Below are 13,607 nucleotides of genomic sequence, written 5' to 3' on the forward strand. Positions count from 1 at the left end.
ACTATAAGGCATTACAAGTAAGAGGCAAAGGCCTAACTGTACTAGAAGGGTCAGTACTACAAAAACGAAGGCTACATGTTAGATGTGCTATTACTATTTTTAGTCATAGATGCTTATACTAAACTATTACTAGTCCTATTTGCCGTCTGATATGGAAGCAGACGATGTGTTACATCACCTTGTTGATCCACAATAAGTGATTGCAGTATAAAGGCCGATGATTCATCTAAAACAATGATATTCTCAAAAATAAAAATTTGTTGTAGAGCCCTTCTTAGCTAGCGCATTCACCACTGGCATAAAAACATATTGCATACCAATTTACCAAAAAAACATACTTACAATTTATATGGACTAGAATTAGATTTGCCAATAATTAAAGGACCAAAATGCTAAAAGCCGAACACTGAAAACACACAAAACCATTACGTCGAGGGGCATTCAGTTCAGAAAATGGATAAACCAAGGCAGAAACCACCGGCGACGGCGTTATCGCCGGCGACGATTGATATGATCGGAGAAGACCTTCTATTCAACATCTTCTCAAAACTACCAGCAGTAGAATGTGCAGCAGCAGCATGTGTGAGCCGTTCGTGGAACGCTACCATCACTCGCCTCCTTTCTCTTCCAAAGCTCTCTTCTGCTGTTTCACTCGATCCTTCTCTTCAGGTTCTTCTATTTTCACATATGTGTAATTCAAAATTTAAGCATATAATCTCTTTGTCTTAATTTATGTTTCGAATGGCTAATGGTTTGGTTGACCTAATTAGAAAAAATGTCACTCTCTTTAGACTAGTTCCACGAGATATCTGTCACCTCCCACATGCAGTTTCTAGGTAACTCTGTCTACCAAGGGCGTTTCAGTGGCAAAGCTAGAATTTTCATGAATAAGTAAACAAATGAAAAAAAATAATTTTAACTGCATATAAGAAGTGTAATTACCCTTCAAATGGTGTTTGGATGAACCCCTCAAGCCTACCTAGCTCTGCGCCATGGGCATTTGGCCATGAAAATTGTGAGTATTGAAAAAGTAGTTTTTGCTTTCAAAATGAAAAAAATGATAGTATTTGAAAATTGGAGTTATGTTTCATCATGAATACTAATTGGAGTGAAAACAACCTTTTGTTGTTTTTCAAATTCCGGAATTCAACTACAACTCTGAAAAAAGGTTAAAAAAAATTGATGGCCGAATACCCCATAGTGTTTTTGCTTCTGGGATTTGAACCTGGGATCTCATGGTGCTCAACCCACTTTATTGACCACTAAGAGACACCCTTGGGTGTGGAAAAATGTCACTCTCGTTAGGTCTGGAAAATGGTGCTACTGCTATTTGAAGAGTCAATTTGATTTGGATTATATTTTTTCCTACTTATTTTAACTATAAGAATTATGATTTGGAGTACTTCTTAAAGAAATTTTGAATATGCAAGTATTACTTATATTGGGGAAGTGAAGAACTGGGTGTCTGAATACTATATGAAGAGTCTATTTGTTTTCGATTATGTTTTTTCAACTGTTTTTACCTAGGGAAAAGGTTTAGAAACGTCCTCCTTCCACCTATCAGATAAAAAATTCCCTCAACGTTTTTTTAAGGTCTAAAAATACCCTTTTTTAACAGCACAATGACATAGCATTGATGAGTCATTTAATGAAACCAGTGGCTTCATCTTATTGGTCCACACAAATTTTAAAATCAAATCTAACTATCCAACCCATCTAAGGTAAAATATTCAAATCCACCAACTAACCCCTTTTTTTTTTTTTTAAATTCACAAGGATTCAAACACCCTGCCTTGTTATCAATCATCTTTTCTCCACCTCTACCAATTGTTCCATCATTGTGTAGAACTTCCAAACAGGCCTATTCATGCAGCAGAAATAATCAACAACCCTCCCCCCCCAAAGTTGGATTTGGATTTGTCATTCGACAATTTTCTAGCAGCCATGGGCCATTCTGCCACCGGAAACCACTCTCATGCCTCGACAGAAATTCTATATTGAACCTGTAAGTACCATTAAAAGACTCCAATCCCTCGCCTTGAAATCCTCTCCGCTCTGGCTCCAGCTCGTTCATGAACATCATAAATATTCAAGTCTTAAAGAAAACACAACAGAAAATCAGGAAGGCAGTGTAACTGCCGGCTGTTCCATAGAAATTCAACCAAAAATGCAAAGGTTCCTTATTCTTCTCTTAGACAAGGAAAAAACAGAGAGGTTCATAGATTGAAAAAAATGGGTTGTAGGTGTGTTTGGATCTTTTAGTTGGATAGTTAGATTTGATTTTAAAAATTTTTGTGGACCAATAAGATGAAGCCACTTGTTTCATTAAATGACTCATCAATGCCATGTCATTGTGCTGTTAAAAAAAGGGCTATTTTTAGACCTTAAAAGGGACGTTGAGGGCATTTTTATAGGTGGAAGGAGGGCATTTTTAAACCATTTGTGATACGTTAAGGCCATTTTTGAACCTTTTCCCTTTTTAACTATAATAATTATGTCTTGGAGTACTTCTTACAGTATTTTTGAATATGCAAGTATTACTTATATTGAAAAAAGTGAAGAAATTGGTGTCCGAATACACACAATAAGTTATAGGAATTGACCTTCGTACTCCAAACCTGACCTTTTTTCTGGGACAGAGGGAGTAATTTATGTTTAAGAGTTTGAATTTATTTATAAATCCCAGAGGAGGCAACAACACTAGGTGATTTTCCCCTTCTGTCCAAGCCAGTGTCGGTGGACACATTTATCTAGTACGTGTGCTGGTGCGAAATAGAAAGTACTCAGTGGAATTAGTTGAGATGCAGACAAGTTGACTCGGACACCATGGTTATAAAAAAAAGAGAAGTGATAAAAGGAAATAGTTAAAATTTGATAACAAAATCAGTTTGTTGGACTTCAGAAAACCAAACAGGAGAACTATTTTGGAACAAAGGCAGTATCTTGTTTAGTGTTTATTATATGAATTTATTGAGTGGGAATTCAATTTTTGGTGTAGGTTGCTGTGAATGATGTTATTGACAAAGTTTTAGCTTGTCCAATTCGGCCCCAGTTTGTCATTGCTTCCATTGGTCCTGCTTTTGACTTGGATGAAGCTCACCGTCTGGTATGCACTCTTCTCTCTGAATTTGGCATTTGTGTGCACTATATGTTGTGACTCGGTCGACAGATCTGTTTGCTAAATTGTCTATATTGAAAAAGAAACATTTTCTGATGAGTAAGTACTTTTTTTACTCGGAGATTAAGATATTAATTTGACTTCCGTACTCTCCCTGTTTCAATTTAAATGGCTTAGGCTTAGTTTGACTTGGCATGGAGTTTATGAAAGATGGTGAAACTTTTGGAACTTGTGCCTTAAATATGACAACATTTGTGTCGCTATAGAATTTTTGAAACTTGTGGTCTTAAATATGGCATAACATTAATCTCAAGAGGCATTCAATGGACAATGCCTAGCAAGATTGTTGACACTCTCTCAAGTTGGGAGGAAGCAGGAATTGAGGCAAAGAACATAAGTTATTGGAGGACAATTCCAGCATGCATCTGGTGGACCATTTGGAGAGAAAGGAATGCTAGATGCTTTGAGGATAGAAGCAGATCCCTACAAATGATCAAAACAGATTGTATTCTGTTATTATGTTTTTGGTGTACAAAGAGTTCCCCTGTAGATGCAGAAGCAATCCTAGAAGTATTAGAATCATGCTAGGCTTGCTGTTTTTGTTCCTAGATTTTCATACGTTTTTTGTAAAGGGGCTTTCAGTACTACATATGTACTGGTTTATAATACAAATCGTTACCTTCTCAAAAAAAAAAAAAAATATGGCATAACATTTGTGTGGCTATCCAAACTTGACTAGAGAATACCGTCCCTATTACTATTTGGAGGACCACTTGGAAAGAGAGGACTTCTAGAATTTTTCAAGACAAAAGGAGAATATCCTAGTCCCAAGTTCATATGTATGCTTTTGCTTTCTTTTTTCGGACAACATGGCTGAGGTAGAAGTCACTCAGGATGTAGAGAGTCTTTACATGGTCTATTATGACTAATAGGACATTATAACTGGTTCACCGCACCAGCACACTCTTGGTGCTGGTCATACATTTATAAAAGCTACTTGTAAAAAAAGGTTTCTTATGAAAAAAATACCTATAGAAAAAACTCTTACAAGTTGTGAAAATTGTATAGAATAATGCCATTAATAGAAGGGGAAAATGTCATATTTGCCTCTCTGCTATTGAAAAAAGTTTAATATTGCCCTTCTTAATATAATCGATCCATGTATGCCCTTAATGTTATACTATTGGTCCATATATGCCCGTACTGTTATACTATCGGTTCATATATGCCCTTAAATTTATAAAAGTGGCTCAAATTTGCCCTTCCTCTGATAAGTGATAACCCCATCCATTAGCTGAAAATGGCATGCCAACTCACCACTCCAATCCTTCTTCTCCCACCACAACCCAAAGTCACCAACACCTTCACCTACCATCATCACCAACATAATGATTCTACTTAGTATTGCATTTGTTAGGTGTCTTGATCTCTCAACTGCACATCATCTCCCCGTTTTAAAGCCAACAAACTATTTTTCAGATCATTTTGAATTGTATTCGGTCCGTAAGTGTGATTTATTCTGAGGAAGTTGCTTTGAGTTTTTTGGACAGAAAAAAGGTCTCTGTTTAGTCTGCCTTTGATTTGCTGAAGGAGTTTCTGCAGATATAGGCATGTAAAGATACTGTCCAAATTGTATTTATGGGTTTGATGACAATCAAGCTAATATGTTACATCAGATGTTCCATCATCATTTTTGTAGATCGAATAATTATAGTTGTTAATCAGTGGCTGGTAAAAGCGTAGGCCGTATGCAAATGGATGGAGTTACAGAGGAAGGGGAAATTTGAGCCACTTTTATAACTGTAAGGGCATAGATGGACGGATAGTATAATATTAAGGGCATATGTGGACCAATAATATAACGGAGGACAATATTGAACATTCAATAATAGAGAGCAAATACAACCGTTTCCCTTAATAGAATACAACCCTTTCCCTAATAGAATGGTCGCACACATTTTAGTACGTCACTGAGTTAAAAGTGTCTTACAAATTGGACTAAAGAGTATTATTCTATTATATAACATAATAATTTATGACCTTAGTTTTGTTCTAAGCAATAATTCAATTCTTCAAGAATCAACTTGGATTTACTTTCAATTTAGTATAAATGGAGCATGTCAGGACACATAACTGAGCTTTTGGATTACTGAAACATCAGAGGAAGGAATTCCAGTCAACTAAAATGAATTGTTTTCTTTTGTTTTATTTTTGGTGTAAACAGAGTTATGTAAATGATGCTGAAGCAGTGATAGATCTCATAGAATCCTTTTAAGATAGAATGGGTATTCTTCTGGCGCTTTGTAAATACTTTTGACAGCTATGTCTGCTCGGACTCTCCAAAATGTTGCTGCACATGTGTCGGTTCACATTTTTGGAGGGCCTAGAACCCGCCCACTCAAAGGCGTTTTGAAGAGTCAGAGCAACATAGTTTGACAGCACCTTGTGGTACTACATCTATACAGTGTTATCAAAGGCGCGCTTAAGCCCTGAAGCGAGGCTCAAAACGTGTTGAGCGTTTCGCCTCGCTTTATGTGCGCTTTAGTGTCGTCATCAAGGTTCTAAGGCAAACATTTCCTTGCCAATGAGCCTCTTATGAAGAAGTGAAACTAAATAATTGATATTTCACTTTATCATAATTTTTTTTTTCAATTTCCTTGGTCATATATTTTTCATTCATGTTTATAATTATTAGTCTTGGACTAAGCATATATATTTGTATTCTTTTCTCCCTTTGTGCCTTTTTTCATTAAAGCCCACGCTTTATTTGCTCTTTGCGCTTAAAGCCCCCACAGACCTCAGAGCTTTTTTGCGCTTTTCGCCTTTGATAACACTACATCTATAATGCACTTACCATTTTTCAAAAAAAAAAAATTAAAGTATTTTTGAAGAGGTTTAAAATGAAATAGAAGAACTGAGAAGGATGAGATAATGTGTAAAAGATAGGAGAATGAAGCGTAGTAAAATACGGTGAAGAATATTTTAGTAACAGACCTGTTAAACTCTATAATTGCTCTAGTCAATTGTAGGATTGTTGGGAACATTTTTGGCTTAAGGCTTTTTAGGAGAGATCCACTAGTTCTTAATCAGAAAGAAAGGAGAGATCAACTATGAGATGCTTTGAGAGTATTAGTAGTCCCATACACAGGATCAAAACGAATTGCATAATCACTTTTTGCTATTGGTGCAGTTTGGAGTATGTAGATGATCCTATAGTTGTTATAGATATCCTAGGTTCTTTGTAAGTTGTAGTAGGTTCTAGTTTTGTATTGTTTTGAGTACTCGCAACTGTATGTAGCTCCATGATGTAAATTTGGGATCCCAGCCTTTAGTGTTGAAGATTAATACACAAAACTGTTACCTTTGTCAAAAAAAAGAAAGGAGAGATCAACTGGTTACGTAGTAATTTGTGTTAGGGTATAATAACCTACAAACATTTTACCTAATTTTTAGCATAGTTATAGTCCCCCTTTTTGTTATTTCAATTGAAGTACTGTACTTTGTTACAGTAGTGGCCTTAATAACATCATTTCCACTCATTATATGAATTATTTCTGCAGATCGCTGGTAGATTTGGCTCCCAAATTCCAGTAATTACTTCGATATCCCAAGGAATTTTTGGGCAAAATGCTACCACTAATGAGTTTGAAGAGGTGAATCTAATGGATATATATTAGAACCTATTTGGGATTTTGCATTCTGATTGCTTTTAACAAGAATTGAAGTGCAGAAAAATGATGTTTTTTCCAGGTTCAGTGGGACACATTTGATGAGGAGGAGGAGGCTCATGCCGATCTTGGTAATGAGATCCACGGTGCTTTACTAACTGTTGGCTTCTTGCCAGGACTGGCAATTGATTTAATCCCATTATCAAAAACTCGGGTAATTTTTTGCTCCAGTAGTCCTAACATATCTTTAAAATATGAATGCCCGCCTTATTGTGAGAAATTTGAACTTCCACCTTTTAACTTGATTTTCAGTTCAAATTTTATGAAGTTCCTACTAGAGAATTTGTGCTGACTTGATTCAATATGGGATATACTAACTTGGGGAGAACAAATTTCAGGGAAATCAAGTACTCATGATTGATGATCTCGTGCTCAGTGTCAGGGAACGCTCATCCTCTCGTTCTGGATCAGCATCACCGGTGGGGATTTTGTTATTTTCTGTAAGTCCAAAGTCTTGTAAACCTATCATTTTGTTATTTCTGGCACCCCTGTGGCAAAGCAGTTTATTCCAATGATGCCTAATATTCTATAATTGTGGATAAGGGGATAAAATTAGTTCTTATGCAATTCAGATTCTGTATGAGTGCCTGGACTAGTCAATTTGGATTTAGAGTGAGTCGGATTAAAATGCTTGAATGAAATTTGAGGGATTGGAGTTTTTGCTTTTCTAGTATATAAATATGATCAACCTTTTTTCTTTTTACATTAAGTGTAACAAAATCCATTTGAATGTTGTTCTAGGATGAGGATACTGACATCAAACTTGTCCTTGAAAAGTTTGGTGAGTTGGCTTCATAATTGTTCATTTATGAAAAACTTTATTTGTTCACATTTAATGGATGCTGATTTGTCTTTGTATTTGATTCTGTGAGAAACAAGTTATATTACAAGTGTCACCTTTTGTGTTTGTAGATTATGCCTTTTCCGCTGAGACTGTCATTGTGGGTGACGGAGGTTCTCAGTTTTTATACCGAGGTGAAACTGCAATTAATCCTTCTAATAACAAAGCGGCGAGTTCAGCTGCTGTTGCTCTTTTATTTTCAAGGGATAGAGGCAAACCTCCTGGTACGTGTTGCTTTTGATTAAAATTTTACGGTTTCAAGTTGTGATCCTGTTTGTCTGATAACAAAAGCTCTATTTTACAAGGTCGTCACGAATGAGTATTGTTCACTAGGTTGTTTCAAATAGACCCAAAAAATTTGGGGCCAAATTAAGCCGGTTTATCATATTCTGGAAAATACATGTACACACGAACTAATGCACACAAAAAGCTAAGAAAGTCCTGAATTTCAGATTTGTGGCCTGAAACTCCAAAGAGCAACATCGGTCCTTAAGAAACAATATGCATTGTTCATTAGGTCGTTCCGAATGGACCTTTAAAAGAATACGGGGTCAAACAGAGTTGGTCAGTCATATTTCATAAAATTCATAAACTTATACACATGAAAAGCTGAGATAATCATGAATTCCTGTTTTGTGACCTCAAAACTTGAAAAATGCATAGACTAATAGGCACAAAAAGCAGAGATAATCCGAATTCTCGTGATCCCGAAACTACAAAAAAGCGACTTTAGTCCTTGAGAAACAATGAGTATTGTTCATTAAGTAGTTTTGGATGGATCCACAAAAGTGGGGACAAACAAAGTTGGTCAATTGTATTTTGAAAATTTCATGAACTACACTTGAAAAGCTGAGATAATCTTGAATTCTAGTTTTGTGACCTTGAAACTCCAAAAAACGACTTTGGTCCTTGTGAAACAAAAAGTATCGATCGCTAGTTCGTTTTGAATGGATCCACAAAATTTAGGGCCAAGCAAAGTCAGTCGATTGTATTTCGAAGTCATAAAATTCATGGACCTATACACACGAAAAATTGAGGTAATCATGAGTTCCTATTTTGTGACCTCAGAAACTTGAAAAAATCATAGACTAATAGACACTGAGATAATCCTGTATTCTAGTTTAGTGACACAAACTCCAAAAAAAAAACGATACTGGTCCTTGAGAAACAAGAAGTATCGTTCAACAGGTCGTCTTGAATGGATCCACAAAATTTTGGGTCATACCTATTTAGTGGATCGAATTTCAAAAAATTCATCTATTAATACACATGAAAAACTGAGATAATCCTTAAGTCTTGTTTCGTGACCCTACTCTAAAATAAGCAATGTTGGTCCTATAGAGGCAATAAGGTATCGTTCACTAGGTCATCCGAATGGACCCACAAAAATTTGGGGGCTAAATGGATTCTGTCGATCGTATTCCGAAAAATTCATCGACTAATATATACACCGAAAGTTGAGATAATCTTGACTAGTGAATTCTAGTTTTGTGACCCCGAAATTCCAAAGGAAGTCCAGTCCTTGAAAAACAATGAGTATCGTTGAGTCGGTCGTATTGAATGGACCCACTAGATTTGGGGCCAAACCAGGTAGGCATTTCCCCAAGGCACTAATATGATGACTCTTGAACCATCAATAGAATGAAACAAAATAAAGTCAGTTGATCATATTTTCAAAAACTTCATGGACTAGTACACATGAAAAACTGAGATAATTTTGAATTCTTGTTTCATGACCCCGAAACTCAAAAAAAAAAAAAAGCGATGTTGCTCCTTGAGAAATAATGAGTATGGTTGTTTAGGTCATTTCTATTGGTCAATCGTATTCCAAAAAATGTCATGGACTAATACAGATAAAAACCGAGATAATATTGAATTCCTATTTCATGATTACAAAATTCTAAAAAAAGCGACATCGAACATGGAAAAGCAATGAGTTTCTTTCATTATGTTGTTTTGAATGGACCCACAATTTGAGGTCAAACGAAGTCAGTCAATCATATTCCGAAATATTCATGTATAAGTACATGTGAAAAACTGAGATAATCCAAAATTCTTATGTTGTGACCCCGAAACTGCAAAAAAAAAAGTGACGTCAGTTTGGTAGAGGCACCAAGTATCATTCACTGGGTCTATTCGAATGGACCTGCAAAATTTTGGGCCTTACGGAATTGGTGGATCATATTTCTAAAATTCATGGAAAGTAGTGATGTCAGTCCTTGAAAAACAGTATGTATTGTTCACTAGGTCGCTACGATGGACCTAGAAAATTTGGTCCTAACAAAATCGGTCGATTGTATTCTGAAAAATTTATAGCTTGAGCACCGTGTAGTACATTTGACCTGTATTTTTCTGAATAACTTCAGTAAGTGCTACCCCATGTGCTTTCTCAAATGAAATTTTATCCTCTTTTAACTTTGTTGTTGCTCATGATCTTTTGGATGCATTTCCTTGGTACTTTTTTAAAATTCTCAGTATTTTTAGAGTCATGCCGCTGCTTTTTTAGCAGTTATATCCGTAAATATAGTTTAAAATATTAGATTCCTTATCTTCTAGTTAATATTCTCGTTACTTCGTATAATTTAGTAAATTATAAGTCAAGGGAGTTTATTGTGGCAATCATTTTCTCGGATCCTTTAAACAGGTGTTGGGGAAACTCAGTTTCACGTAATGTTATCCACTGGCATTTCATCGATTGGGCCTACATACAAAGCTGTTTCTGTTAGGGAGAGATCCAGTGACTACTCCACTTGGCTCACTGCAAAAAGAGAAGCAGTTCATGGAAGTCTGGATGGTCAGACTATTTTAGATCAGATTTATGATGAGGTAAGGTAGTACATCTTGTGAAGAAAATTGGAGTTAATGTATCAGCACTAACTTTTAACTAGCTAGTTTCTGAAGGAAGTAATTTACAGCTGGTTTGTTTAGAAAGGAGACTATCAAATGCTTACAAGATATGTAGTGTAACTAGTCTCGTTTCCTCTTCCTCTGATTCCTCCACCGTAGTGAAGCCTTTTAAGTTCAGAATTGTGGGGAGATCCATCAAATGCCAGAATACTGTTGCCTCACTTTAGCAGGGATGAGCATGCAATGTGTTTAGAGAGATGCATTACGGCAGATTGGAGATATTTGGATGATTAGAGTCTATCATTCTGTCTTTGCTTATTTTCAAATTCCATTGGTAGATCTCAAAGAATGTGGGCCTTACAAATCAAGGCTATAAAAAGTTTTACAGAAGTATGTTTACTACCCCTTTTCATAAGAATACTTTATAGAAGTACGTTTATTATTTGATCTATTGTCGCATGCACAATTGCAAAAGGCATATAATAAGATATGAATAATAAAACTTCGTAAAAAAAATAAAATCCTCGAGATGAACCAAAAAAAATAAATTGCTTTTGTTAATCAGGTTCCATAGTGGTTTACTAATCTTTCTATAATGCCTAATTTGAAAGTGAAGGTTTCTTGGTTGGAGATTATTTTTTACTTAGCCGTTTAGAACTTAGAAGCTGTCTAAGTGATGCCATTTAGAACTTAGAAGCTGTCTAAGTGATGATATATTTTGCTCTCCTAGTGTACATGATACATCATGTGTGTGTGTGTCAACCCATGAACATTGTTGAGTTTCCACATCAGTGTGGGGATGGGAAACTGGTTTCTTTATATATGGTATTGGACAATCCTTGCCTAAGGTCCATTTCTTTACATGGCATTAGAGCTAGACTCATCCCAATTTTACTCGATGTTGGACTCCTATCTTATATTATCGGAGTGCGAGAAGGTGTTGAGTTTCCACAATGGTGTGGGTACGAGGAATTGGTCTTTTTATATTGTCTTGGGCAATCCTCACCGCATGAGCTAGCTTGTGGGGTTAGATTGGGCCCAAGTTCCATTTCTTTACATACAAATTCACATTATTCTCTGACTTGAGATGGTTTCTCTATTATTTGATTTTTCCAGCTTGGAGGTCATAACAATTGTCCAGTTCTATATGTTGGAGTAACGAAGAGAAGGAAATGCTCTATTGGCCAGGAAAAACCAAGCTGGATAAGTACACATGAATTCCATGAGGTTTTAAGGTGATTAATGCACCGTTGCACTTGATTATCCGTTTCTGGTCTTCACTTATGATGTTTGAATGTTCTGCTCTCCGTCTTTACTACCTTTTTTGTGTCCTGAGGCGATGATTTGCACATGCTGGTAGAGGGACTGTTGTCCAAGAAGTTTACATGGTTCTTGGAGAGAATAGGGAGTCCTCCTCACCCAAGTTTGTTTCTGCTAACGTGGAAAGCCATGTTAATTTTAGTTGAAACCACTATGCTCATAGTCTAGTACATTTTTCGTTGTCCTCTTCACTTCTGTAACTAATTGTAAGAATTTGCAGAGGTGATGAGGAGTATCTGTATGTCCATGGTGTTGGTATCAGAAGTGGAGACTCCTTCCGGTTTTACCATGCAAGTTCTGATTTGGCGCGTGCTTCTTGCAACACTGTTGCAAATAACTTCAGACATTTGAAGCAACTTCTTAACTACGAACGTGATGATCATACTAATAGCAACAGTGTAGCTATGCAAAAGAAGCCTGTGTTTGGTGGTATAATGTTTGCTTGCTGTGGTCGTGGCAAGTTATTTTTTGGTGAACCTAATGTAGACGGCTCACCTTTCTTGGAGAACTTCTCTGGGGTTACTTTCTCAGGAACCTATTGTACCGGAGAAATTGCACGTGCAGATTTAAGCTCATACGAACAGGGTTCTCAGGAACACAGCTCTATACGTTGCAATTTCCACGTATTTAGCACCGTTTACCTGGTTATGTCATATACCCCTCCATCGCCACAACATTAGAGATAGCTGGTTTTGCCATTGACAATCCTGACGGGTAATGGCAAAAGAAAAGAATTTTTTTCTGGAATTTTGTACTTATAATTTATTGCTGTTTCTTATTAGTAGAAAAAATTGTGTTGTAAATGACACTACTGCAAGAATTGTGCTATTTTTTGAGTTGCTCTTCCATGTATGGCTCCTACACATTCTTATGTCACATTCAACCTCACAAAGTATGCCAGGTATTAGAAATGTCGAGTTTAATCAGTTTTATACGACTAACCCCATACAATAATACTTATGATGTCCCCTTTAGAAAAATGTAAATAATCTAAAACTTTTTTTCGGGAAAAATAGACACAAATTTCTAGGAAACTAACACTTGTTTTGAACAAGAAGTAAAAACAAATATTATAATACACACTAAAAGTTGAGATAGTCATGAATTCTTATTGCATACATGACCCCAAAACTCTGAAAAGCAACGTCAGCCCTAGAGAAGCAATTAGTGTCGTTCACTAGGTCTCTTCGAATGGGCCAACAAAATTGGTAACCAACAAAATTTGAGGCGAAATGGAATTGGTTAATAGTATTCCAAAAAATTCACGGAAACAAAGATAATCCTTTTTTTTTTTTTTTTGTGATTCTGAAACTCTAAGAAAACTGATATCAATCCTAGAGTAGCAATGATATCATTCACTAGGTAATTACGGATATTCCTACAAAATTTGGAGATAAAAATTTTTGGACAATAATATTTACAAAATATGTGTACTCTAATACACACGAAAAATTGAGGAAAATCATAAATTTCTATTTCATGACTTCTAAATCCCAAAAAAAAAGTGGTGTGGATCCTATAGAAGCTATGAATATAACTTGTTAGGTAATTACAGATGGTCCTACAAATGTTGGAGACAAATTTTTGGACAATAATATTTACAAAATATGCATAGTCTAATACACACGAAAAATTGAGAAAAATCCTAAATTTCTATTTCATGACTTCTTTATCCCAAAAAAAAAAGTGGCGTGGATCCTATAGAAACTATGAATATAATTTGTTAGGTAATTACAGATGGTCCTACAAATGT

General features: G+C 35.9%; 1 protein-coding gene across 4 annotated transcripts; it reads left to right on the forward strand.

The window, feature by feature from the left end:
- The first annotated feature begins 453 nt into the window (after positions 1–453).
- LOC125818681 (F-box/LRR-repeat protein At5g63520-like) lies at positions 454–12,671 on the forward strand. Of its 4 annotated transcripts, none has more exons than XM_049498191.1 (10): positions 454–669; positions 2,999–3,106; positions 6,679–6,771; positions 6,869–7,000; positions 7,173–7,286; positions 7,588–7,627; positions 7,759–7,911; positions 10,332–10,513; positions 11,651–11,769; positions 12,075–12,671. In XM_049498191.1, the coding sequence occupies exons 1-10, from the start codon at positions 454–456 to the stop codon at positions 12,532–12,534; spliced, it is 1,617 nt and encodes a 538-aa protein (XP_049354148.1). In that variant the 3' UTR covers positions 12,535–12,671. The 4 variants fall into 4 exon arrangements, with proteins under 4 accessions (XP_049354148.1, XP_049354150.1, XP_049354149.1 ...); XM_049498193.1 differs by having other exon boundaries at positions 7,759–7,821; positions 12,075–12,579; XM_049498192.1 differs by having other exon boundaries at positions 7,185–7,286; positions 12,075–12,579.
- The last annotated feature ends 936 nt before the right edge of the window (positions 12,672–13,607 follow it).

Source organism: Solanum verrucosum, unplaced genomic scaffold (genome assembly GCF_900185275.1).
Source record: "Solanum verrucosum unplaced genomic scaffold, falcon-dt-bn FXZP01000252.1, whole genome shotgun sequence".
In the NCBI taxonomy this organism is placed as follows: domain Eukaryota; kingdom Viridiplantae; phylum Streptophyta; class Magnoliopsida; order Solanales; family Solanaceae; genus Solanum; species Solanum verrucosum.

Excerpts from the sequence above, each read along its gene's own strand:
- LOC125818681 (XM_049498191.1), top strand. The coding sequence starts at position 454 with ATGGATAAACCAAGGCAGAAACCACCGGCGACGGCGTTATCGCCGGCG. Across the intron at positions 670-2,998 it reads CACTCGATCCTTCTCTTCAG|GTTGCTGTGAATGATGTTAT; the intron begins GTTCTTCTATTT and ends TTTTTGGTGTAG. Across the intron at positions 7,001-7,172 it reads TCCCATTATCAAAAACTCGG|AACAAATTTCAGGGAAATCA; the intron begins GTAATTTTTTGC and ends TAACTTGGGGAG.